Genomic DNA, 25766 nt, shown 5'->3' on the forward strand with positions numbered 1-25766 from the left:
CTATTAACCTTTGCATGTAACTAGTAAGGCAAAGGAGAGAATTGAATCTCTCCTTCTATGTCATCATCTATGTCAAAGATGTCATCTATGATTCTCTGTACCATAGCTACCGCACAGGATTAGTGTGAGAGTCATATAGGACAATTGTGAAATATGCTAGGAGGGTGATTAAAATACAGATTCACAGAGTTGGGGATGGATGTGTGCACACTGCTGTATTTAAAATGAATAAACAACAAGGGCCTACTGCATAGCACAGGGAACTCTGCTCAATGTTAAGTGCCGGCCTGGGTGGGAGGGGGCTTTTGGGGGAGAATGTGCTTAGTGCTTAGTTGTTCAGTCGTGTCCAGCTCTTTGTGACCCCATGAACTGTAGCCCACCAGGCTCCTCTGTCCATGGAATTCTCCAGGCTAGAATACTGGAGTGGGTAGCTGTTCCCTTCTCCAGGGGATCTTCCCCAACCAGGGACCGAATCCAGGTCTCGCACATTGCAGGCAGATTTTTTACCATCTCAACCTGGGGAAGCGCTGGGGGAGAATGGATACATGCATATGTATGGCTGAGTCCCTTTGCTGTTCACCTGAAACCCATCCCGACATTGTCAATTGGCTACACCCCAGAAGAAAATGAAAAGTTTAAAAATACAGATTCCCAGGCCACTGGCAAAGTAGAAGCTGGGATTGGGGCCCAGGGAATCTGCATTAATTTAAGTAAGCTCCCCAGATAAATATTTTGCACACTGACGTTTGACAGCCTTGCTGTGATGCCTCCAAAGCCAGGACTGAGGACTGGAGAGGGAGTCGTGCGCACAAGTACTTCCGTCTCATCTCATCCCAAAGGGGTATGAAGGTAGAAAGGTAGTCACTAGAGGTCAGGAATTGAGTCTGCACTCGCTCTAAGGGTTAGTAAGAGCCCCTGAGTCTCCTTCTATCATTCTTCAGCCCTTTGATTGCTTTTCCATTCTCTCTCATCGACAAGGTCATTTATTTTTGCTAGATATTCCGCCTCAGCTCTTCTCACTCAGTTCGTCTCAGCTGCCAAGCTACTCCACCCGCTATTAATTCCCGGTGGCGCTGGTCAACAAGGTACCCTGCGCTTCTTCCCCCGGAAGTCTGTCTTCCCAGACGTGTTCCAGGACGTTCTCTGCCGCCACTACGGCCACAGCTGTGATGCTCGCCGATTGGTGGCTTCTCCCACACTTTGGGTCGGCCTGGCCTCGGAGGCTCTGCTGCTTCAGCCGTCGGTTACACAGGGCTGCAGAGCAACCAGGAGGGTGTGCCAATGGGCTCAAGGAGGCAGGATCCCTACCAGGTGGTCAAAGTACAGTGTGCTTGGAAACTGTGATGCTGATGACGCTGGGGTGCTCATTGAATTCCTGATCTGCAGAGGGTTTACTCAACTGGAACTCTTCACACCTCTTCCCACCCTAGCTTGGACTTGTTTTCAACTCCCCTCAACGGACTTATGAAATCCTTCCTTCTCCATTTTTTTTCAATTCGGAGAAAAAGAAAGTGTTAGTCACTCAGTCGTATCCGACTCTTTGCAGACCCATGGACTGTAGCCCACCAGGCTCCTCTGTCCATGGAATTCTCCAGGCAAGAATACCGGAGTGGGTTGCCATTCCCTTCTCTAAAGGATCTTCCCAACCCCAGGGGTCGAACCCGGGTCTCCTGCATTGCTGGCTGATGCTTGATGGTCTGAGCCACCAGGGAAGCCCTCAGTTGTGTGAAAATGCTCCATTTCAAGGAGTAACTATATCACAGCAAAACCCTCTGAATACTGAAGTTTACATGCACACACATGCATCGTTAGAAGGCGATGCTGGTCGCAATTGTGGCGTCATTGCATTAGAATCAACTTGTTGCAGCTTTTGGCGTCTCGATACGCCATGTCGCCCAGGCCTGCTGTTTGACATGTTGAGAGGCTGAGGCCTAGGCATTATTATACGGAATCATTGGGCTGAACAGGCACTCGGGTCCTCTGACTCCCAGGGGCGCGCGCTCGCTGTCCTCGTGCCGTGGCCTCCGCCAGCACCACCGCCGTCACCAGCATTACCAAACATTTCCATGTGCCAGCCATCAGGCCTGGTGGTGCGCATTTTTTTCTCATCTAATTCTCAAAACAAATCTGTGGGAGACTTTTTTTTTTTAATATCAGTTTTATTGAGGTCTGATTTGCATATGATAGACTGCATTCATTCGAAGTGCACAGTGTGAATTTTTACAGCTGTGTATACCCAGTGGAACCTCCACCACCATCAATGTGCAGAACGTTCCCATCACGCCCAGAAGTTGCTCTCACTCTCTTCAGTCCATCCTCCCTCTGCCCCTGTCTCTAGGCAACTGTGATCTCTTTTTTTTTTTTGTCATGATAGAGTGGTTTGTAGTTTCTAGAATTTTAGACACTGAATCATACATATGTATGCTTTTGTGTTTGACTCTTTTCACTCATTAGAATGATTTTGAGATCCATCCAGCTGGTTGCATGTATCATTAGCCAGTTCATTTTTATTGATAATATTCCATTGCATGGGTACATAGCACATTTTTGGTTATCTTGGTTATCTATTCACTTGTTAAGGGACATTTTAATTGGTCATCATCCCCATTTTAAGGATGGGGAGGCTAGGGCAAAGAAAGGCGACTTTGCCAAAGGTCACACAACTAGTAAGTGACAACACCAGGGTTTGGAAGGCAGCTGTGTTCACCATGTGTTGCTAGCACAACGCAGCCCAGCACCAGGATTTGAACGCATATCTTGGCCCCAGAGTCCTTGCTCTTGGCCTCTGGGCTGTAACAAATAGCACGACCCTCTGCTGTGTTGGCATCTCCTTGCATAGGTCGGTTGTGTAAGTGTTAGCTCCCCAGTGTGTAAGACACAGTGCTGGCATGATTGATAGGATGCTTGATGCAATTGCATTAAGGAAGGAGAGAAGAAAGTTGCTGTTTTCGGAGAATACCTCTGGTGTTCTTTTCCCTTTCATAAACTTGGAATGTGAAATTTGTGATTTGACTTTTATTTTGGCTCCAGGACTTTGAAGCAAAAAAAGCCTTTCTTGTCAGAGTACACTTGATGTTACCTTCTAGGAGGTATGTCTCTGCCCTGGCATAAATCTGTTTTCCATGCGGTTATCCCTGAGTCCTTTAATGGAAAATCAGTTCATATGTTACACTTCACACTCGACTTAGTCCATTTCACCGTATGTGAATGTTTAGAATCCATTTTGCAGTAGGAATCATATGTTACATATAACTAGTCTCTAGAATTATCTTTGCTCAGAGAATTACTTGGTTGGCTAGTTAAGCCTGCTCCTTTGAACTTAGAATAACCAGTGGGTGGGGAAACTCCATGAATGATTGCCCTGAACCTGGACATGGACATGGATGCTCATTCGGCAATGACGTTAAACAGATCTCTGGGCACCTGTGAGGAAACCTACTGGTTCCCTTAATAAAATCACATCTGGGGGCTTCTCTGGTGGCTCAGTGTTCAAGAAGCTGCCTGCCAATGCAGGAGACATGGATTTGATCCCTGGTTTGGGAAGATCCCACATGCCTCAGAGCAGCTAAGGCCATGTGACTGTGCTCTAGAGCCTGGGAGTTGCAACCTCGGAGCCCACGTGCTGCCACTGCTGAAGCCTGCACACCCTTGACCCCGTGTGCCACAGCAGGAGAAGCCACCGCACTGAGAACGCTGCACACAGCAACCAGAGAACAGCCCCCGCTCCCCGCAACTAAAGAAAAACCCACGCAGCAGCCAAGACCCAGCACAGCCCAGCCCAATAAATAAATACATTTTTTTAATTAAAAAAGTAAAATCACATCTGGGTTCTTTGAGGTCGTCAGTGAGGTGTATTCTCACCTGGGAAGGGGCTACTCCTCTTCCTGTACTTGGTAGGGCTGTGTGATTGATGAGCCATCTCAAAGGAGAAGATGAATTTACCAGGAATAGAAGTGAGGAGCCAAGGTCCAGGGCCTCCTCTGAGCATCTTGGAGATGAACCTTCACCGAGGAAAGCCAGGGGGTCTTCATGAAACGTCTCCTGTGGGCAGTGCTGCTCCAGGTCTCGGAAATGGTGGTGAGTGAGACAGTCCCTGCCCTCCAGGATTCTCTGGTCTAGTGAGACATGCCCGGCCTTCTTTCCTCCTCCTCTTTTATGTAGACTTTGAGGAGCCATGTCTCTTGAGATATATTTCTCATCATTCAGCCTCCCTACATCACTCTTCAAAAGATGTTTCTGCTTTTATTTTTTTTGGCTGTACTGGGCAGCATGTGGGATCTTACTTTCCAGAGAAGCGAAGTTGCTCAGTCGTGTCCAACTCTTTGCGACCCCTGCGGAGCCCACCAGGCTTCTCAGTCCACGGAATGTTCCAGGCAAGAGTACTGGAGTGGGTTGCCATTTCCTTCTCCAAGGGATCTTCCCAACCCAGGGATTGAACCTGGGTCTCTCGCATTGCAGGCAAACGTTCTACCGTCTGAGCCACCAGGGAAGCCTCATATACCCTAAGTGTACTTGCTCAAACCCACCTCCCCAAATTCCTTGAAACTAGTCTGGACAAGGTAAAAGAGAGATAGGATCAAAGTTAACGCATGATTCATGTGTCACAAGACTAGATAAACAGTGGATATTTATCAATAGGCCTGGGGTCATATCCTGATAAACATAATGGAATTTACCATTTTGTTACAGAGATAATTAGCATATTCTTTTAGGCAAGGGAGAGTCCAAGTACAAATCCTGAGGCGCTTTTATCCAGGGGTGTCTGATTTTCCTTGGGTATGCCATTTCTATAGACACCAGGCACAAAGTTCAGAGTCCATTGGGAGGGTGACCAAGCCTGTAGCCTAATGTTCGCAGCCTGGCCTAAGATGGAGTCCAGCTCTGTTTCCTCCTTTATTCCCTCCTCTTCATGCTCTTAACTCACTCACTTACTTTCCAGATCAGGGATTAAACCTGCATCCGCTATATTGGAAGCATGGAGTTTTGACCACTGGAGCGCCAGAGAAGTCCTAGATCTCTCTTGATACATGGTGCTGCTCCTCCTTCCCTGGGGAAGAAGCTGAGGGAGAGAAGAGAAACACATCCTCTTGTTTATTGATGTTTCCCTCAGGCTTCTGAGGGAAGAGAACAGAAAAACAGAGAAAGGAAGGAGCTATTGGGATGAGACGTGTTTTTTGAATGAGAAGCAGAGAGTAAGTCCTGTGCAGAGGTGGTGTGGGGATCTGTTGGTTAACCAGAGTGTACTGCAGAGGGACTGTTTGCAAGACCAAGGCAGGCTGTGAACTCAAATGTTTCTAGGGGCTCGGCAGATAATATAAACACTTGAAACAGCAGGCATGTTTGACCATAAAGAATGGTGAGGCCTGTGGTGAGCTTGGAGGGGAGATGGCATGACCTGAAAGTTGTCAAATTCATATTTTAAATAATGACAAGTTTTAAATGTCACTGTACGAACAGAACAAAATGCATCATCAAGTTGGAGTAGGCCTTTAGGAAGCGATTTGTAAATCCTTTGTAAGACCTTGCCAACATCCACTGGATCATAGAAAAGCAAGGGAATTCCAGAGATACATCTGTTCTGCTTCATTGACTACACTAAAGCCTTTGACTGTGTGGACCACAACAAACTGTGGAAAACTCATAAAGAGTTGGGAATAGCAGATCACCTTACCTGTTTCCTCAGAAACCTGTTTGCAGGTCAAGAGGCAACAGTTATAACTGGACATGGAACAATGGACTGGTTCAAAATTGGGAAAGGAGTATGTCAAGGCTGTATATTGTCACCATGCTTATTTAACTTATATGCAGAATACATCATGTGAAATGCCAGGCTGGATAAATCACAAGCTGGAATCAAGGTTCCTGGGAGAAATATCAACAACCTCAGATATACAGATGATACCACCCTAATGGCAGAAAGCAAAGAGGAATTAAAGAGCCTCTTGATGAAAGTGAAAGAGGAGAGTGAAAAAACTGTTTTAAAACTCAACATTCAAAAAACTAAGATCATGACACATTCAGTCCCATCACTTCATGGCAAATAGATGGGGGAAGAGAGGAAACCATGACTGATTTATTTTCTTGAGCTTCAGAATCACTGTGGACAGTGACTGCAGCCATGAAATTAAAAGATGCTCACTCCTTGGAAGAAAAGCTCTGACAAACCTAGACAGTGTATTAAAAAGCAGAGATACCACTTTGCTGACAAAGGTCTGTATAGTCAAAGCTATGATTTTTCTAGTAGTCATGTATGGATGTGAGATTTGGACCATAAAGAAGGCCGAGCACCGAAGAATTGCTGCTTTTGAATTGTGGTGATGGAGAAGACTCTTGAGAGTCCCTTGGACAACAAGAAAATCAAACCAATCAATCCTAAAGGAAATCAACCTTGAATATTCTTTGGAAGGACTGATGCTGAAGCTCCAATACTTTGGCCACCTGATGCGACAAGCCGACTCACTAGAAAAGACCCTTGTGCTCAGAAGGATTGAGGGCAGGAGGAGAAGAGGGTGACAGAGGATGAGATGGTTGGATAGTATCACTGACTCAATGGACATGAGTTTGAGCAAACTCCAGGAGATAGTGAAGGACGGGGAAGCCTGGCGTGCTGCAGTCCATGGGGTCACCAAGTGTCATGACACAGCTGAGCAACTGAACAACAGCAAACAACAACATAAAACCTTGGAGGGCTCTGCTCTAAAGGGACACTGAACTTTGTTGAGGAGACAAAACATGAAAAATGAAAATCCAGACAAGGATTAAGTAACTAAAGTAGCAGTGTAGTGAGTGGCAGAGTTAACAAGTGGTTATTGTTATATTAGTGATTTCCTTGCTAAGTGCTTTGAAGCGTGGGCTGCCGGCCCTTCAAGAAGAAAGTAGAACTTACTCGGGTCCTGTAGGCTAGATAGGATTAGGTTAGGCAGAGAAACAGGCACAGCCTTCCACGGTAAGCCACCTGGCATCAGGAGTGACTCCGCTTGGAGGATGAATGAGGAGTTCGCCGTCACCAGGAGAGAAGCTGGTTCTGCAGATCTAAGCCCTGATTCTGGGCCATTCTCAACTACGCGTATTCAACATCCTCGTGTAAACTGGCTTCTGTGAAGTTTGCAGATTGCCAATCATCTAATTTGCTGATTCTGGGTAGGCTTGCAGCTAGAACCGATAAAGTGCTTCAGGGAAGGTGGGATTCGTGGTTGTCGAGAAGAGCTGAGAATAGTAGACAGCTCTGTGCTCAGTTGCTCAGTCATGTCCAGCTCTTTGTGACCCTGTGGACTGTAGCCCGCCAGGCACCTCTGTCCATGGGATGTTCCCAGAAAGAATACTGAAGTGGGTTACCATGCCCTCCTCCAGGGGATCTTCCCGACCCAGGGATAGAGCCTGTGTCTCCTGCATCTCCTGCATTGCAGTTGGGTTCTTTACCGCTGAGCCATGGGGAAAGCCCTGTAATGGACAGCCAGAGCCCCCAAATGATCTCAGGGTCCCCAAATTGTAGGATGGCTGACCTTCCTTTTAGTGGCTTAATTATCCATCCCTATTCTTAGAATCAAGTTTTTAGTTTGCCTTAAGACCTCTAGACTTCTGTCATGGAAGGTTTCATGGTGTTAGAGAAAACATCAGATCTGGAATAGAATTGGATCCAGTCTCTACAGGTGATACTGGGCAGGTAATTCATTTATTCATTTCTTTAACCACCATTTGTTGAATACCTACTATGCACGATGCTTGGGGCTGGCACTGGGGGCATGATGGTGTACAAGAAGACATTCTCAGTCCTTACCCTCATGCAGCTTACAGTCTAGTCGGGGAAGGGGATACTAAGCCAATAATCACACATTAAATGAGTATGGACAGATTGTAGTCGAGTCCGCTGAAGGAAGACTCGGGTGCCATGAAAGAGAATGACAGGGAGACCTGATTTGGGTTGGGTGAGGAGGGAGGACCTCTCTGAAGAAATGGCTTTCAAACGTCAAAACTTGAGAGACATGCAGAAGTTGCCAGCAAAAGCGGGGTGGGTGCTGGGGGGTGGGGGAACCCTGGTAGAGGAGCCAGCAGGCACAGAGTCCAGTCACCTCTCTGACACCAGAAGCATCAGAGAATAGAATTCCCAGGGCTGTTCGAGCTCTAAAATCCAGCTCTCAGAAAGTGAACTCCAATAAATAGTAAAACTTGAAACATTGAGCAGCACACAAATGGGAGAGAAGAACTCTTTGTCTTTAGAAAAGATGAACAGTCTTCAGATTGAGAGAATCTCTGAAAACACAATTAGATACGGACTCAACTTTCAAAAAGCTTATCTCCCAGGTAAATTCAATTTAGGAAAGAACTTGGTTTAAAAAGTGGAAAGTCTCTGAAAACAGGAGCTTTGAAAAAAAGAATTAGCTCTTTTGGATGTAACCATCGCATCTTGGCGTCATCCAGGACTGCAGGTGGAATTTTCAATAACTCTTCCTGGCAGCTCCCACGCCTCTGGGGCATGCCGCCTTCTCACTGGAGAGGGTGGCACTCTTTGTATCCTGGGGTCCAGTTTTGACAGAATCAAATACCTCAAAACCTCAGGAATAATAAATCCTATGGCCAACCCAAAAGTGTAATTCCTAAAGGACAGGCGGGGTTGAGCCACTTTTAGCCAGGGGCAATTGGGGACTTAATTCTGCAAGTGTAACAATCTGGATGATCTGAGAGCTCTGAGTTTAAGGGTAATTGCTCAATTTTCTATCCATGTCAACAGGGAAAATAGGTAAAAGTGGCTGAACACATCCCAGCAATGAGGTTGGATGAGATGTGAGATGCCAGACTGTCAGTAGAATTAGAAAAACGCTATCTGTAGTAGGCTATTGCTCTGTTACCCCTCTCCCTGTTCATCTCTGTCCCCAGGCTTTCTGTGGCTCTTTTGAGCTCTTTCTCATTCCTTGCTTAATTCTGCCACCATATCTTTCATCCATTCTCCTGAAAACAGCAGTCAGTCTTAGCCCAAGCAGTTTTCATGCGGAGAAAGAGAGAGTGGGAAGAATTCTTTTAATGCGGATAAATTGGAACCCTGATGTCTCAATTCTTTTCTCTTGCTTAGTCAGAGTGTTCCATTACATTGGCATTCGCTCCTTAAGCTTAACACAGTGCATCGGACTTCTTAGGTGGTACCCAAACCTAGTCCCTTTGCCTGCCTAATTTTATTTATTTATTTTATTTAATTTTGGGCTGCACTGGGGCTTTGTTGCTGCTTGTGGGCTTCCTCTCATTGCGGCACGCAGGCTTCTCATCACCGTGGCTTCTCTTGTTGCAGCGCACGGGCTCCAGAGCATTTGGGCTTCAGTAGCTGTGGCACATGGGCTTAGTTGCCCCATGGCCTGTGGGATCGTCCTGGACCAGGGGTCAAACCTGTGTGCCCTGCATTGGCAGGTGGATTCTTAATCACTGGACCACCAGGGAAGTCCTGCCTCCCTGATTTTTTTTAAAAAACTATTCTAACCAGGGTTCCTTTTAGCTAAACATAGAGCAGGAAAGAGGGCAGGGGTGGAGTGGGGTGGGATTCATTAATCCCAGGAGTAACTGTCCTGTCTGCTGTCTCTGCCTTGTTAAACTTGCTGTTGTTTATAGTATAGCAGGTGTGAGATTGGAAAAAGAAGTCCTTCTTACAGGAAAATGGGATCCATAATTAATGTGCGTGTTTGCCGAGAGCCAGGCTTTGTGCTGTTTTCCCTGCAATGCTTTAGTCAGTCTTCAGCATTTCTACGAGGAGACACTATGATCGTTACCCTTTTCCAGGGAAAGAAATTGAAGCCTTGGGAAGTTAAATAGCTAACAGAGGTCACATGACTAATAAACAGAGATGTACTTATTTAACAACCAGCTCTCCGGGGTGGGGAGGGGGCAAAGTCCTCATTGGGTAGAGTTCCTAGGTGGCGCAGTGGTAAAGATTCCGCCTGCCAATGCAGGAGACCCAAGAGACTCGCGTCCGATCCCTGAGTCAGGAAGATTCCCTGGAGGAGGAAATGGCAACCCACTCCAGTATTCTTGCTAAGAAAATTCCATGGACAGAGGATCCTGGTGGGCTACAGTGATTGAACACACACATACTCCTGCCATGGCTGGTTTCAAGCTCCCAGCATGACACCAGTGACCACAAAACTGGGACGAGATGAACAGTAGCACACAGCATATCATATTTCCATCTCACCAGTCCTTTGGATGGAGGAGGAAGTGGCAACCCGCTCCAATATTCTTGCCTGGAGAATTCCATGGACAGAGGAGCCTGGCGGGCTCCATAGGGGAAAGTTAAGTCCATGGGGTCGCAAAGAGTCAGACACGACTGAGTGACTAAACGCACAGTCCATTGGATGTAAATAAGTTCATAAGCATAGGTAAAGTAAAATGCAATAAAACTTAGAACGTGGCAAGTTTTGAGTATTACCTTTGTTTTTAATATAATTTATTTAATTACGCTGTGTTGTGTTCTGCTTAGTCGCTCAATCATGTCTGACTTTTTGCGACCTGTTGGACAGTAGCCCCCAGGCTCCTCTGTCCATGGGATTTTTCAGGCACGAATACTGGAGTGGGTTGCAGTTTCCTCCTCTAGGGGATCTTTCCAACCCAGGGGTCACACCCGTGTCTCCCGTGTCTCCTGCACTGCAGACAAATTCTTTACCTGTTGAGCCATCAGGGAAGCCCTATTTAATTAACTCCAGGAGATAGTGAAAGACAGGGAAGCCTGGCGTGCTGCAGTCCATGGGGTCACAACAATATATAATTTAATCTTTAATAATGTTTCTGTGTAACAACCTGCATGCGAAATTCCCAAACATTTTAGACAGCCCGAACTGCTCCAGAACATCACCTCTAGTAAATGACAGAGCTGAAGCTGGGACGTGGCCTTCGAGACTCCTGATCACCTGCTCTCAGCGCCTTCCTCCTTACCGTCAAAGCGCTAGGTTCGTTTCTCCAGCCTGCTTATCCTGAAAGCTGGCCTCCACTCATCTTCCCAGCGCCCTGGTGCAGCTTTGCTCTCCTTTCCTGGTTCTCAGATTAACCCGCTGGCCCCTGTCCTCGGCTCTGCTGATCCTCTGTCTCTGAAGTCTTGTCAGCAGCACCCGGGCTGAGTAGAGAAAAGCCAGAGAAGTTAGGTCTTTAAAGCTGTGTGGCATGAACAGAACCTTCAGGTTGAACCATTCCTCCCCCATCTTATGTTTTATTTTCTATCAGATCCATTGGGATTGCTTTTTTATTATTACATTTTAAAATATTCACCTGTTCATTCAATCTTTGTTGCGGTGAGATCTTTAGCTGTGGCAAGTGGGATCTAGTTCCCTGACCAGGGATCAAACCCAGGCCCCGTGGATTGGGAGCAGAGTCTTAGCCACTGGACCACCAGAGAAGTCCTGAGGTTGCTTTTAAATAAGGAATTCTTGCTCCTCTGCTAGGTCTTCCAGAGAGGAGCTCCTGTTTTAGGGTGAGAGGAAAGAGAGTCTTATGAGGGCGGCAGTGTGAGCACCAGGGAGTGTGGGACACTTAGAAGAACAGAGACCCCACAGGGTGCTCCCTGGGCCGTGGAGGGCTCTGGTTGGAGCTCTCCCACCAGCGTCATCCTTGAGACGCAGCTGAGGGTGAGCAAATTGACATCACGGAGACTTGGGACATCACAGACGCTGTATGGGACATCAAAGATTCCCCAGTAAGGGGTGTCGGATTATAAGGTGCGAATACGGAGCTGAGTTCGCTGTGGGCCACAGGAGGGATCTGTGTAGGCTCATTGCATTAGAGAAAAATGAACTTTCCATACAGCGATTCTCCTTTCTTAGTATTTGTTTATTTTAGCTACATGAGGCCTTAGTTGCAGCATGAGGGATCTTACATTGGCCTTCAATATTTCATGGCATGTGGGATTTTAGTTTCCCGAACAGGGATTGAACCCAGGTCCTGTACCCTGGAGGGTGGATTCCTAACCACTAGACTACCAGGGAAGTCCCCTATACAGTGATTCTCTAAACAAAAGACCCAGCTTGCCTTACAGACACGTAGGTGGTATCTGTAGCTGGAATATTTGGGAAGACTGCTCCACAGGCCAATGTGACAGTAAGGTGTTTTTTAAAAATTATACCATGAGATATATTCCAGTGGACACCCCAGAGATAAGGATGTCTTTGAGATAGAAGGCACCTCATTTTGGTGATAAGGAAACTTGGGAGCAGAGCTGACAAATAGCTGCACTAGATCAGCAGGTCAGGGGCAGACCTGGGACCCGGCTTTCCTGACTCCTGATTGGGTCTGCCCTCTGGTACAGCTCTGCACAGCAAGAGTCTGGATTTGGTTCTTCCATGATAGACAGTGAAAGCCACACTCCTCGTGGGGAAATGAACTCTAGCAGATGGAAACTCTTGAGGCCCCAGTGGCTGACTTCACAGCTCCCCATTGTGGGTTTGGCCAGGGCTGGTTCCCAGAGCCAATGAGACACCAGAGAAGTTACAGGGAATTGGCCTGAAGTTTCATTAATGCGGCAAGAGAAATTGTTTTAACTTGGTTTTGTGTTCAAGGTCCCATGATCCCACCATGGGAAAAACATGCCATCACAGAGTAGGTATCTGGGAGCGGATGGACTGTCTTGACTCAGCAAGCTGAGTAGAGACTGGTTTGGCTCTGTTCTCCTTGCCTCTCAAAAAGGCAGTGTCAGGGCAGGTTTTGGAAACAGAGTTAAGCTTGGACCAGACTTTGGTTGTTCTGCTTTGTCCCCTCAGTTGTCCCCTGCCTCCCCTGGTCCAGCTGCCCAGCACAGCCTGGAGTGTTGACCAGACCTACTGCTCACTGGCAGAGCCGGAACAGTGTCCTCTAGGCCCCTTGGTGGTTCCCCACCATGTCTGGGTCACACCAGCCTTCCCAAACTCTCCATCACGAACATCTCTACCCAAAAGGCAGTTGACAGTGACCAGTCTCTAGGGCTCCAGTTTCTTTGTTCATGTGAGCAGCTTTCTGGGATGTCCCTGTCTGAAGAGGTGGGATGGGGAGGATGAAGCAAGTCTTGGACCACACATGCACAACCGTTGTAAACGAAGCAGTCTGTATTGACCTTCCTCCAGGAACACAGGGAAGGCTCCGTCAGCATCCCGTGGTGCCGTAGTCTGTTTGGAGGAATGTGATTAATAATAAATCTTCCAACATTAGGCACTGACAAAAGCAAAAGAGAGCTCACCCTCCCTGAAATAGCTATGGAGACCTGGGTGTTTATTCTGTAACTCCTTGGGTTCTTTCCCTATCGAATACAGAAAAGAGGATTGGGATAGGACAAAGCTAATCCCACTTAGCTTTGTGAGACAGTCCTAGGTGTGACTGTGGGCCATGGTCCCTCTTTGGGGAGAAGCACAGGTCCTTCTCCACACAGCTGTGAAGGGAATGATGGATGAGGGAAGAGAGGGGATGAAGCCAGTTTGGTGAGAATCACTGCCCAGGGACATCTTAGGCTCCTTAGATTTTTATGTGATTAGAAAGAAATAGAGGCTCGATGCCATAGGATGTCTGTTTCAAGCGATGGGGACTGTATAGAGAAAAGGCATGGTGTTCTCTGCAACTAAAAGAGACAAATGGATTTGTAGGAGTTGCTCCAAATAGTCTGTAACTAAAGCCACAGTCAGCTGTGGCCTGGGGACTGTATTCTCCAAGCAGGTGGCCGTGGTGCCCTTACTCGTCTTGAAGTCTGACAGTCAGACAGCACTTAGGTGAGACGGGAAGGAACAGGCTTGATTGTGCATCTGAGGTTGGGACTCAGCATATCACTTGGGCCTCATTGTGAGAAGTCTTCCCTTCTAACACCTGCAGATAAGCAAAGCCTAGGTATAGCAGAAATCCAGGGAAGCGGTGATAGGGGACCCTCTTACCTTAGCGAGAGGTGAACTTGGTATGGCCAACCGGTAGGGTCTTCCTTTCCAGTTTCAGGTCCTCCCAGCTTTCTAAACATGCCCAGATGTCTGCCACGTGTGTGGGTATACTCGCCTATACGTATGCACATGCAGGAGGGCAGATATTGGGTAAAATGATTCCTGAGTCCATAAGTGTGGTTGATGGACTGAGTTTACCTAAAAGACCCTTTAAGAGAAAGCTCTTGAAAGATGATTACAGAATTGAGACACCATCATTTAAAAGTGCCCGAGGCAAACGCCTTTGAAAATTGCAGCAGCGGAGGGACGGAGAGAGAACCAGGCAGCCCTTGATTGTTGGGCTGTTCCCTCAGGACCCGTTGCCCCCCCTCCCCCTCTGTTTCGCATCTGATAAGAGAGAGAGCAGCGGTAAGACTCCTCATCTATCTTATGAAAATCCGATTCGGAATGGCTGTGATCAAAACCAGCTGGCTGTCACCAGCAGTGGCCTTGCACGGAGGAAACCGCTCAGAAGCCGTTCCGTATGTGGGGGTGTCACGGGTGGCACTGATCAAAGGAGCATTTTTTTAATAAATATATATAAGGAAAAACACAAAACCTAAGGATTTAGAATAAAAGCAGTGTAGTTTGTCTTGTTTTTTTTTTTTCCAGCATAACACGAAGAGGATGAAATAGAATCAGATATGCCGGGTTTCTAACATTTCTAGTGGCGGCCCTGAGAAGGCCGCTCTCTGTCACAATCAGTCTGTATTCGCTGTGTCTCGGGCCTTGTTGAAGAGAGCGGAGAGGTCCTCTCTTTTCCGTCCCTTTCAGCCGCTTCATCCTTCGTCACCTTTAAAGGCCCTTAGCCCTCGTCATCCTTAACACGTCTCTCCGGATCAAAGCTGGAACCGCCGTGAGGTGCCGAGTGAGAGCTGCTGGCAGTAACCGGGAGCCTCCCTGTTCATTGTTTTAATTTCCTTCAAGTAGTAACCAGTGTATCAAAAAAGTGAAGTCGCTCAGTCGTGTCCAACTCTCTGTGACCCCATGGACTGTAGTCTACCAGGCTCCTCCATCCATGAGATTTTCCAGGCAAGAATACTGGAGTGGGTTGCCACTGCCTTCTCCAGGGGGATCTTCCCGACCCAGGGATCGAACTGGGTCTCCCGTATTGTAGGTAGTCGCTTTACAACCTGAGCCACCAGGGAAGTCGTTTGCTAGAGGTCGCCCCTCTCAGGTGACACTGGGTTCCTTCCCCATGTTAGGCTCCTGGGCTGAACGGGGCGTTTCCCTGTGGAGAACCATCATTGGGTCTGCTTTGTCTGTCAGGAGCACCACCTTTAATTGCTGCAAAGGGTCAGTCCTGGTTGACGACCCTTCTCGTGGTCCATAGGGACTCTCCCGTAGCCCATGGTGGACTGGCTGGGATGACGGGGCAAGTCTCCTGGGGTGTTGCGTTCGAGGCTCCTTCTGGAATGTGCTACTGTCCCCCCTGCAGGCGATACGATGAGGCCGGGCCTGCACGCCTGAGGCAGGCCACAAGCTGCGTCAGCACTCAGCACAGCCTCCCGTCTGCCCACCGTCCAGCCAGCACCACACCCGCTGAGACCCGGCTGGTCTCACACAGACTCAGTCCCAGCCCTGCTCTCGCGGCCCAGCGTCAGGCAGGACGGTTGCCACAGTGTGGGGGCTGGACGGAGCAACCGGCTCTATTTTCTTTTCTTTTTTTTTTTCAGTCTTTATTAGACTGTAATTGCTTTACAGTGTTGTGTTAGTTTCTGCTATACAACGAAATGAATCCGCCGGATGTATACATCTATCCCCTCCTTTTTGGATTTCCTTCCCGTTTAGGTCACCACAGAGCGTTGACTAGAGCTCTCTGTGCTATACAGCAGGTTCCCATTACTTACCTATTCTTTGCACAGTAACGTACTGATATATATGTCAGTGCCAACCTCCCAGTTCATCCTACCCTGCTCCCCCGTTGGCGTCTGTACCTCTCTTCTCTACGTCCCTGTCTCTATTTCTGCTTTGCATGTAGGTTCAACACCAGCTGTTTTGATGTTCATCTTGAGGTCAGTGATCTCCTTCCCCAGCAGCACGAGGAAGGGGGTCGGTTGGGTAGAAGCACGGAGACTTCTCAGCATATATGGGATATGGATGAGGCCCCCCACAGCCCCTGCCAGCCAGCCCCTCAGGAGACGGGCATCTTCTTTCTGTCCCTGGCGCTGATTTCCCCAGGGACCTGCTTGTGCTCCTTTTGCTCATAGTCAGAACCTGTTTCTCGGCCCCTGCAGCGGGCGCTCTGGCCAATGGTGCCACAACGTTCAGCCTGTCTTCTCTGAGGGCCACCCGTCTCCTCCCAGCCGAGTGGCCCGGCTGGGTCAGGGGGACTCACCGGGGACCCGTCTTCATGAAGCAGACCTGCCCGGGATCCGCAGGTGCCTTTTTGCCCTGGAACCCGAGTCCACCCAGGGACTGCAGGGGCCCAGAGCTCCTCTGAGAGCATCCCTTCCCCTTGTTCCTTCGGGTGTTTGAAGCCTGTTGCCTACTGCTTTCCCCTTTTCTTCTCCCTTAAAAAAAAAAAAAAAAGCTCCATTTTTTCACTTAGAAAAAAAAGTTATTTATACGATTGAGATCCACTAATTAAAGCCATTTTCTGGTATTTGGTTACTGGAGCGTTTGATGTCTCTCTGACAAGACCATGAAATGCACGGAGTGTCCGCGGGGACAGAATTTGCTGAACACGGCTCTTTGTAAATGAGGGGACACAGTGGCGCAGCAGCTCATGAATATGAAACGCCCATGATGCCACCTCAGTGGACTTGGGAACACAGATGAATCCTGTCATGTGCTAAATGAGACCAATTTCTTTCACTTAACTTCATCTTCAATCAGACCTTCTTCCATTTGCCTGTTTAAAATTCCCCATACGTGAGGCAGAAGGTAACAGCATTCAGTAAAACAAAGTTTTGCAGCTGCAGAGAAAAATGATAATGATCTCGGGCTTAAAGTTGCCATCTCCTAGAAACATGGACATTCTTTCGAAAGCTCTTGAGCTCTGCTGAAGGTCTGTTGACTTTGAACACACCACTGGGGGTTGTCTCAACTGCTCTTCTTGGGGTGTCCGCCCTGCAGGGTGTCAGGTCCCTTTCAGGTGGGTTGGTTGTTGAACATGGCTGTGCCTTATAAAGGGTGGACGTGAGCCCTTGGCAGCCCACAAGTCCCCTGCAGTGGCCGGGGTACTGCCGGAGAAGCAGTTGTGTGGGGCTCTGTGGGTCCTCTACCCCGCGGAGCCGGGGTGAGGTTAGTGAGTGAAGTGAGAGGGACAGATGTCATCAGTCAGCATCTGGAAGGACCAGGCCAGGTAGGCCAACCCTAGTACCGTTTACTAAGGCATCAGGATCAGAATGTGCTGAAGTTTAGAAGAGACTTCATGTAGCTCTCTAGAAACCCTTCTGGCCACGACTACGGAATCCTATTCAGAAATCCCCAACCAAGAACCATCAGCACAGAGTAGAAGCTAAAGAAATGCAGAGAGGAGCAGCTCCCTGCCTGCACCATCCTTGCCTGGATGGGACCAGGGCCCGGGTCAGGGTGTCTCCTTTGTTCTCTCCTTCCTCTGCAGGAAGATTTATGCTCCAGGGAAAGAGCCTGAGTGATGCTCAGGGTGCCCTCATCACAGGTGGAGTCCAGTCCAAGAAATCACCTTCTGTTCTTGTACCAAAACAAGCAGACGACAGCCAGGTGTGAAGGCAGGCTCATTGCAGCCACCTGGGGCCAGGGTTTTTGCAAGAAGCAGGCAGGCTTCTTGCTGTCAAGCCACAGGGGCTAAAAAGGATCCCACTGGGACTTCCTGGGTACTTAGCATTTTAGTGCGACGGTGTGATGGTATTATTCTCAATGAATGGATTTCAGGGCAAATGGCAGCTTCTCACATCTTTGAAATCAGTTGTAATTGATCCTGCTGGTGTTCCCACATTCCTATTATTTATTTAAGCATCCCTCATTTATTTCTGTGGTTTCATCTGGTGGTTGGTTGGTTGGTAGGCCTGTTGGCAGACTGATGTACTGGTATCATAATGAGTTTTCCATTTGGCAACCTCTCCCTTTGGAATTAGTTCCTACTGTTGTTGCTATACATCAACAAGCCTTTACTGGGACTCCCAGAAAGTGGAATGATAAGACTGGGGCACACCAGAGATCAAGAGGAAGCTCAGGGAGATTGGTGAAGGACAGTGTGACCCAGCCTCAGGATGGAAGCCGAGGGGTCCGTAGGGACCATATTTGAGTGACTCTTCCTCTGTAACTTTGACCCCACTGCTCCGTCGTTTCTTGTATATGCACAGGCCCTTCCCAGCAGGCCTTGCAGCTCTTAAGTAAGGCAAAGCCTTTGCTATGATGCCATCAAACCCAGGAAGTGTCTAAGGATGGCTCTTGGTTGTTCTTATGAAATGAACCCTGCTTAAGCAGCTCTGACACTCAATAGCACTTATACTACAACCGGAATGATCTAGAGAAAATGAACATGGCATGCTTCTATGGGTATGGCTTTCAGATTTGAGAGACGTTTATTGATGTCAGTTCTGTTCAATTGTCCTTTAGTCTGCCCATCTTTGGGAATGCAGAAGTGACTGAGACACAGTCTTCACCCTCAAATAGGAGGTAGGCCGAGGGAAAATTTCACTTACTCCACCTACAGCAAGGTGATCAGGTCCCTCTCATGGCCTTGAATAAAGTATTATGGAAAGACAGAGGAAGCTCTGAATTCTGCTTTTGGCTTCCCAGATGATCTACAAAGGTAGGGATGTGCATTTTACTTAGTCTGCTCATTTGTCATCATTTTGTAAGTGTATAGGCCCTCCCACTGCAACTTGTTCATGCTTGTTTAGTCCATCTTGGTTTGCCCCTAATGTGCCTCTGGAGGGGTCTTGCCTCTAGCAGGCACCCATCAGGCGTGTGTCTCCTGGCTGGTCGATGCAGGTTCTTCCCCACCTGGCACCTGATGCCTTCTCTCCTGCCTCACTCTGTGTGGCTCTCCCGAGCCCTCCACGTCAGCCACACCAGCCTTCCTCGGAGAGTTGCTCCTTGTCTCCTGGCGCCTTTGAGCACGCTGTCCCCTGCCTGGCTTAGTGCTGTTTGTCCTCCAGCTGCTCTGTCCAAGTTCTGAGACCTCCTCTCACCCCTCACACCACCCCTCAAAATCCCAAGTTAGATTCTCTCTGGATGGAATTATGTGCATTATGCAGCATCCATTCAGTAGAGTACTAGCCCGCCAGGCTCCTCTGTCCATGGAATTCTCCAGGCAACCATTCTGGAGTGGGTAGCCATTCCTTTCTCCAGGGGCTCTTCCCGACCCAGGGATTGAACCTGGGTCTCCCATATTGCAGGCCAATTCTTTACCGTCTGAGCCATTAGGGAAACCCATAGAATACTAGATGGCCATTTAAAAGAATAAGATGAATCTGTACACTGAAAAGGAAAGATAAAAACCAGTCACAGAACGATGGATATGTAACGTGCCACTTGCGAACATTTTTAAAAGGACAAACGTGCTGTATATGCAGAAATTCTCTTCAGTAACCATATATGAGAAATGATTAATAGCGATCACCTCTAGGGAGATGACTGGGGTTCATATAAGGAAAGGATGTTTTCTGTCTTAAACTTTTGAATTTGTGGCATTTGAATTTGTTACCACATATGATGTCACTTTTACCTGGTGGCTCAGATGGTAAAGAATCCGCCTGCAATGCGGTAGACCTGGGTTTGATCCCTGGGTCAGGAAGATCCCCTGGAGAATAGAACAGCTACCCACTCTAGTATTCTGGCCCGGAGAATTCCATGGACCATACAGTCCATGAAGTCACACAAATGCAGTTTCCCCACCGTGTGGCTAATTGGGCACCACATGGGGCCAAGAAGCAGGTGAACAGCAGGTGAGATGGCTGACCTGAGAGGCCCAGAGCAAATGCCCAGCAGGGAAGGCCCGTTTTATTAAGGAGCCCAAGTGGAAGAGAGTGGCAGGTGACCTGTGGGGGGGGGGAGGGCGCCCTCTTTGGGGACCAAGATCAAGGATGAGGGCTCCGCTACCAGGGTGCTGGCACGTCAACCCTCTCGCCTCACCAGCCCCTTTCCTGGGGGTGTCTGAGGTATCTCAGCCACCTCCTCCTCGTCACGGCTGGTTTAACGCCACAGGGCCAGCAGGGGAGGGAGTCTCTGGGCTCTCGCATGTTGGTCCATTTTCCTTTCTGCTCCAATGGCCTTGTTGTAGGCAAGTAGCCAGTGGGGCGTATGATGAGGGAGAGACTTAGCTTAGTTATGGTTCCTGGAGGCAGAGGAATAACCGAAAACAGAGGACCCTGAGTCTCCAGGCAAAACAAACTGTCCCAACTCTAGGCGGTTGTCTCACCCCTCCACTAGCCAAAGCGGTTTGAAGTCACTGCACCTTTGCAAAGAAAGCCTGAGGGCGGCACAGGCTGGGAGTTGGGGGTGGTTGCAGTTGAACTGGAGTGGGAAGCCTGCTCTGTCCGTTCCTAATGCCTCACTCCACGCAAGCTGCTCCATCTTGCTGAGCCTCAGTGTCATCTGGAAAATGAGGCAAATGGGCAGGATTAAATGTGAAAATGAGGATAAAGCCGTATAGCTTCTCTCCATACTCAGTGTTTTATCTGTCAGGAAAGTAAGAATAGTACAGAATATTTATTAGGTGCCCAGCATAGCGCTTAGTGTTTTATAAAAAGTGTCCCGTGTATACCTTACAGCAACATATGAAATGGGTGTAGTTATGCTCCCCATTTTACAGCTGTAGAAACTGAGGCATCAAGAGGGTAAAGTCACACAGCTAGTCCGTGGGGGAACCAGGCTGTGAATGCCTCCAGGGCCTGCACTCTTAACCACCAGACAGGAGTCCTGCCCACATGCTTAACAAAGCCACTGTTTCTGTTAACATTCTTATTGTAAGCAGCATGGAAGAAAATGAGACTAAAGTCAATAGCAGGACTGAATTTTCAATGGTGCTGGAGCAGAGTCCTTTATTCCTCTTATCATCGCTATCAAAGGTATATCGTCGCATACACCTTGGGATGTTAAACTTGACACCCTGAATCAGACCGGGTCTCTGGTCCAGGCCTACAGGTGACATAGCCATTGCTGACTGCAGACACGGCTGCATCATTCCATGCAGGTCATTTTGTAAAGAAACGGATTGATTTCTCAAGCCCATTTTCTTTTTATAGGTTGGTTCATCATGTATATGTGTGTGTGAGAGAGAGGGGAGTGGGACTGGGGGGAGAGAAAGAGGCAAAGAGGACAGCAACTGTTGGGAATGTGTCACGTACTCATAAGCAAGCCCTTGTTTGTGACTATACATCAGAAACTGTAAAATGAGGAAGTTCTTTGAAATTTGCCCAAGATCTGCTCCACGGCCACCTGTTCCTCCGGGGCCGGGAGTTGGATGGCCAGGCTCTGCAGTGACGAGCTCAAGCTGTCGCTGCACCGGAATGCTCCAGCTTGCCTCGGCCTGGCTGTCATTGCTGGCTCCATCCCACTCCGGCGCTTCGCTGGGCTCTGTCGGGCACCAGGCTTCCAATTAGAGAGAGACCCCACTGTGTGGCCAGCGCCACCCGCGTCCCTCCAAGCGGCCCCTTTGCCAAGGCCCGCGCTGACCTCCGCTCTGGCGCAGATGGGGCCAGCCTCACTCGCTTTCCTGCGCATTTGGAGGAAGGAGGCAGGGATGAACGGGGAAGCCCTCGGGGACCCAGAGCGGACTGCGGGCCGAAGCACAGCTACTTGGTGCTGGGAGAAGCTGGGCAGGGTTGACAGGGCCCAGAGGCTGACATTGCAGAGCAAGGGAGGACTGGGGAAGACCCAATCCTGAGCCTGAAGCTCAGCAAAGAGGGGGCATTTTCTTACCAGCTTCTGAATATTCATCTCAGGCTGGGCCCCACGCCGAGCAGAGCCAAGAGTAGCCCGCTGTCTCACACCAGACCTGTCACGGTGCTGATGGCGCATGGCTCGGCCAGCTTCCTCCCTGCCCGGCTGCAGGGCCTACGTGGTCTCACCAGCCTGGAGGCCCCTCGCCCCAGACTCAGGGACGGTGCCGTCAGCCAGCAGTGGACTGGATCCGCTCAGAGCAAGCTGAATTTCTATTAGCATAAAAAATAGAAAATTAGAGAATTCCGTATCCAATTCTCGAGCAGGATAGAGAGATACCATCTAACCTCTGAACAGCTTCTTTCTGGATAGAGGACTTGCTGAGTGTGATTCATTATTTCTGGGCTGGTGTGTGCGTCTTCTTTATTTCCCTTTTGTCAGCCATTTCTTTTTATTTTCATCCTCTAACTCTCTGTCTTTCTCTGCCTGTCTCTTTCTCGCTCGTCTTATTTTCTGTCTCCGTCTCTCCCTTGCATGTTCTCTCTCTCTCTTTCCAAGTACAACATCTATAACTCTGCCATCGGAAGCAGTAATAAAGACACCAGTCTGGGAACTGACATTTATATATACTCAGGCTGAGCTTGACTAGAACCATTGCAAAGTCTAAATAATGAATAGCCTGAAAGTGGGAAGGGTCCTTTCCAGCTGCTCTTGGAATGATTCTGTATCTCTTTAAAAAAAAAAAGTTAATTTAGTCCATAGAAGCAAAAAGGAAGGGTGTCTTCACTATTCTTGCCTCTCTGGAATTTTTAATATTCGTAGTTGGTTTGGGACTTCCAGGACTGTCTCTCCCTGCTTCACCTTTTTTTTTTTCCCCTGCCCCATCTCTTTTTATCTCTGTGCAGACTGGTTAAAACAAAGAAACCCCTTCTGCCAGTCAGTGATACTCCCTGAGAGAAGGCAGTCCTTCTCTGGGGTGTTCGAGAAGATGCTGGTTTTTCTGCCGTAAGCAAGTTGCCGCTGTTAAGTGATGCGCCGTCTCTGTTTCTCCCTTTGCACGGGCTTGTTAGATTGACGAAAGGAATGGCCTCGTGTCTCCTCCTGTGTCTGTATGTCCATCTCATACAGAGAATTCAGAAAAGAAGAATCTCCAGGAGACAGCAATCTCATCTTTAGAATTAGCATTGTTTAGGATATTAGACCTGGCCAATGGAGACTCGGGCTTCCTTCATAGCTCAGTTGGTAAAGAATCTGCCTGCAATGCAGGAGACCCCAGTTTGATTCCTATGTTGGGAAGATCCCCTGGAGAAGGGCTAGACTACCCACTCTAGTATTCTTGGGCTTCCCTTGCGGTTCAGCTGGTAAAGAATCCACCTGCAATGTGGGAGACCTGGGTTTGCTCCCTGGGTTGGGAAGATCCCCTGGAGAAGGGAATGGCTACCCACTCCAGTATTCTGGCCTGGAGAATTCCATGGACTGTACAGCCCATGGGGTCGCAAAGAGTCGGACACGACTGAGCGACCTTCACTTTCACTTTGAATGGAGACTCTGATCCTGGACGCTGCCGGGAAGCCAGGTCACATCATTAGGTGGAAAGTGACCTTGCAGATACAGGCTCGGGGCTGTGACGGTTGCGAAGACTAGGACGAGCTGATGCACACGTGGGCCTCGGGCATGAGGAGGTGCGCTCGTGGAGACGTCCCCCTGGTGACACAGCGTGTTCCCCACTCCTCTGTCTCTGACCGTGCCACGCTCACTCAGCTCCTCTTTTCCTTCCTCTCCTCTAAGTGCTTCCCCCCAGGGCTGTCCAGGACTTCTCATTTCTTTACATTTCTCCTTGGAGAGCTACTCCCATGGCTCCTAACGTGGACCAAATGTCAGGACCAGCCAAGAAATCTTAGGGAAAAATTCAGCCTCCCAGGCCCCACCCAGGAAACTTTTAATTCCCGCAGGTTCTGGGGTAGTAAAGCCTGAGATTCGGAAATTGTTGAAGGTCTGCCTTCAGTTCTCATGCACACTTCAAGTTCAATTCCACCACCCTGAATGGGGGAGTGGGGGTGCTGGAGGCAGAGACCATCTGAGTGTCCATTCTACCCAAAGCCTTAGCCCTCACGGTGGCCAGGGTATTGAAGCTGCTAAGTCATCAGTGGGGAAGTGGGCTAGGTCCCCACTCATGCTGCTGACAGTTTTGCCTACCCCCTGGTTGCAGATATCCCTGTTATTCCGGACCTGGAGGAGGTACAGGAGGAAGACTTCGTCTTGCAGGTGGCAGCCCCTCCCAGGTATGTTATATTCACCTGAAGTTGGAGGGAGGCTGGGGAACGTGCCAGGCGCCATCAGCAGTGATGCTGCCCCCTCGGGGAGATCCACACGTCTCTAGTGATGGGCCCCATCCCAGGGTTCCCATTTATTGCCCATTTTTTCCCCATTCTGGTCCTTCCCAGCTGCCCAGGAGCCTCTGGAGACGGCGGCCTGGCAGCGTTGCTGGCGTCGGTTCCTGCCCACATTCTGTCTTTCCCACAGCATCCAGGTGAACCGAGTGATGACCTACCGTGACCTGGACAATGACCTCATGAAGTACTCAGCCTTTCAGACCTTGGTGAGTGGACAGCTGCTACACAGAGGGGCAGGCGCCCATCGGGGATTTCTCAGTTTCTCCCAGGCCTTGCAGCCCCTTCTCCGTGAGGCTCTGAGGCTGCCAGGCGACAATCCCTTTGCCAGAGACATCCTCCTCGGGTATTAGAGTATCCCTGGACCCAGCCTATCCCAGTGCTCTCAGGGCCAGTCTCCCCCATGCCCCCGCCTGCCCTCTTGGCATCAGTAGATGTGCTGCGCCATGCCTGCCCCTCCCTGGTGTTCACTTTGCCCCAAGGAGTGCCCAGCCATAGGACATCGTGGTGTCCGCCCCAGCTCTCAGCGGCCGTGTGATCCACCCACAAGTTTGCTGTTTCACAAGGTGTTCCAGCAGGGCTGGGTTTGGAAAGTTCTACCCCACTCAACTTGGTCCCCAGAGGTCATTGTCCAAAAGCCCCGTGGTACACATACCCCCTCCTGCCCTGACATTCACAGGATGGAGAGATTGACCTGAAGCTCCTCACCAAAGTCCTGGCGCCGGAGCACGAGGTTCGAGAGGTACGTGGCAGCGGCAGGTCCTGCCCCTCGGCTGTGAGCAGCGGGCCCCGAGGCTGACCTTGGTGGGAGGCTGGCCGTGCCGGAGGGGAGGGTCTCCCCCGTCTCACCCCAGGATGCCGCTCCCCGCAGGATGACGTCAGCTGGGACTGGGACCATCTGTACACGGAGGTGTCCTCCGAGCTCCTCAGCGAGTGGGACGCACTGCAGACAGACAAGGAGGGCCCAGTGGGGCAGCCCGCACACACCTGAGCCAGGGGGTTGTTCTCCCTGCACGCGCACACCTCCGCTCTGGACTTGAGGAGAAGGCCATAAACCTAAAGAAGCTCGCAAGAGGCTCGGGATTTTTATATATGGACTATTTTGTAATAAAAATATTTTCTCTTGTAAGAAATTGCATTGTTCTGTGGCAAGAAATTGTGTTTGCTCTGTTGCCCTCTCTTCCATTCATTTGCACCGCTCTCTTGGAAAAATCCATCAAGGCTGAAGGAAGGCATCTTTTGAGCCACTGATGGGAGCTCGCCCCATCGCTGAAGAGCATGAGGGAAAGCTAGGTGGGGGAAGGGAAGGCTTTGCGCACCTGGAAACCATTCCGTTCACAGAGGCCACAGCAGCTCCAGGGAGCATCTCCTGCTGGGGTCCTGGGGAGGCCCTGTCTGGACACCTTTCTCCCTTTGGATGGTCAGTGACATTGGTGACATTGCACTGTCTCCTTTGTGCTTTTAGGGCCACTTAGCTGAGAAGACATCACACAGAACATGTGATAAGGTGACCCCATTGCCCATGTCAGGGTTTGGTGGCTCTTCTGATAGCGTGCCCCTTCCCTCCTGCTTCCTGCAACCCAGGCCTGGAGCTCCCAAAGCACGTGTTTCCCTTCTGTCCCCCCAGTTTCCCAGGGCCCTGTTTCTCATTCTCATTAGCAGA

General features: G+C 49.3%; 1 protein-coding gene across 1 annotated transcript in view; it reads left to right on the top strand.

Moving 5' to 3' along the window:
• Positions 1-25236, top strand: part of IFT43 (intraflagellar transport 43) — a 103527-nt gene extending 78291 nt beyond the window's left edge. The window contains exons 6-9 of the mRNA XM_055538720.1: positions 23923-23995; positions 24237-24312; positions 24783-24845; positions 24975-25236. Of these exons, the coding sequence (XP_055394695.1) occupies positions 23923-23995; positions 24237-24312; positions 24783-24845; positions 24975-25094 (332 nt within the window). The 3' untranslated portion in view covers positions 25095-25236. The remainder of the gene's footprint in view (positions 1-23922; positions 23996-24236; positions 24313-24782; positions 24846-24974) is intronic.
• The last annotated feature ends 530 nt before the right edge of the window (positions 25237-25766 follow it).

The sequence above is a fragment of the Bubalus kerabau genome, chromosome 10, assembly GCF_029407905.1.
Source record: "Bubalus kerabau isolate K-KA32 ecotype Philippines breed swamp buffalo chromosome 10, PCC_UOA_SB_1v2, whole genome shotgun sequence".
Lineage (NCBI taxonomy): Eukaryota > Metazoa > Chordata > Mammalia > Artiodactyla > Bovidae > Bubalus > Bubalus kerabau.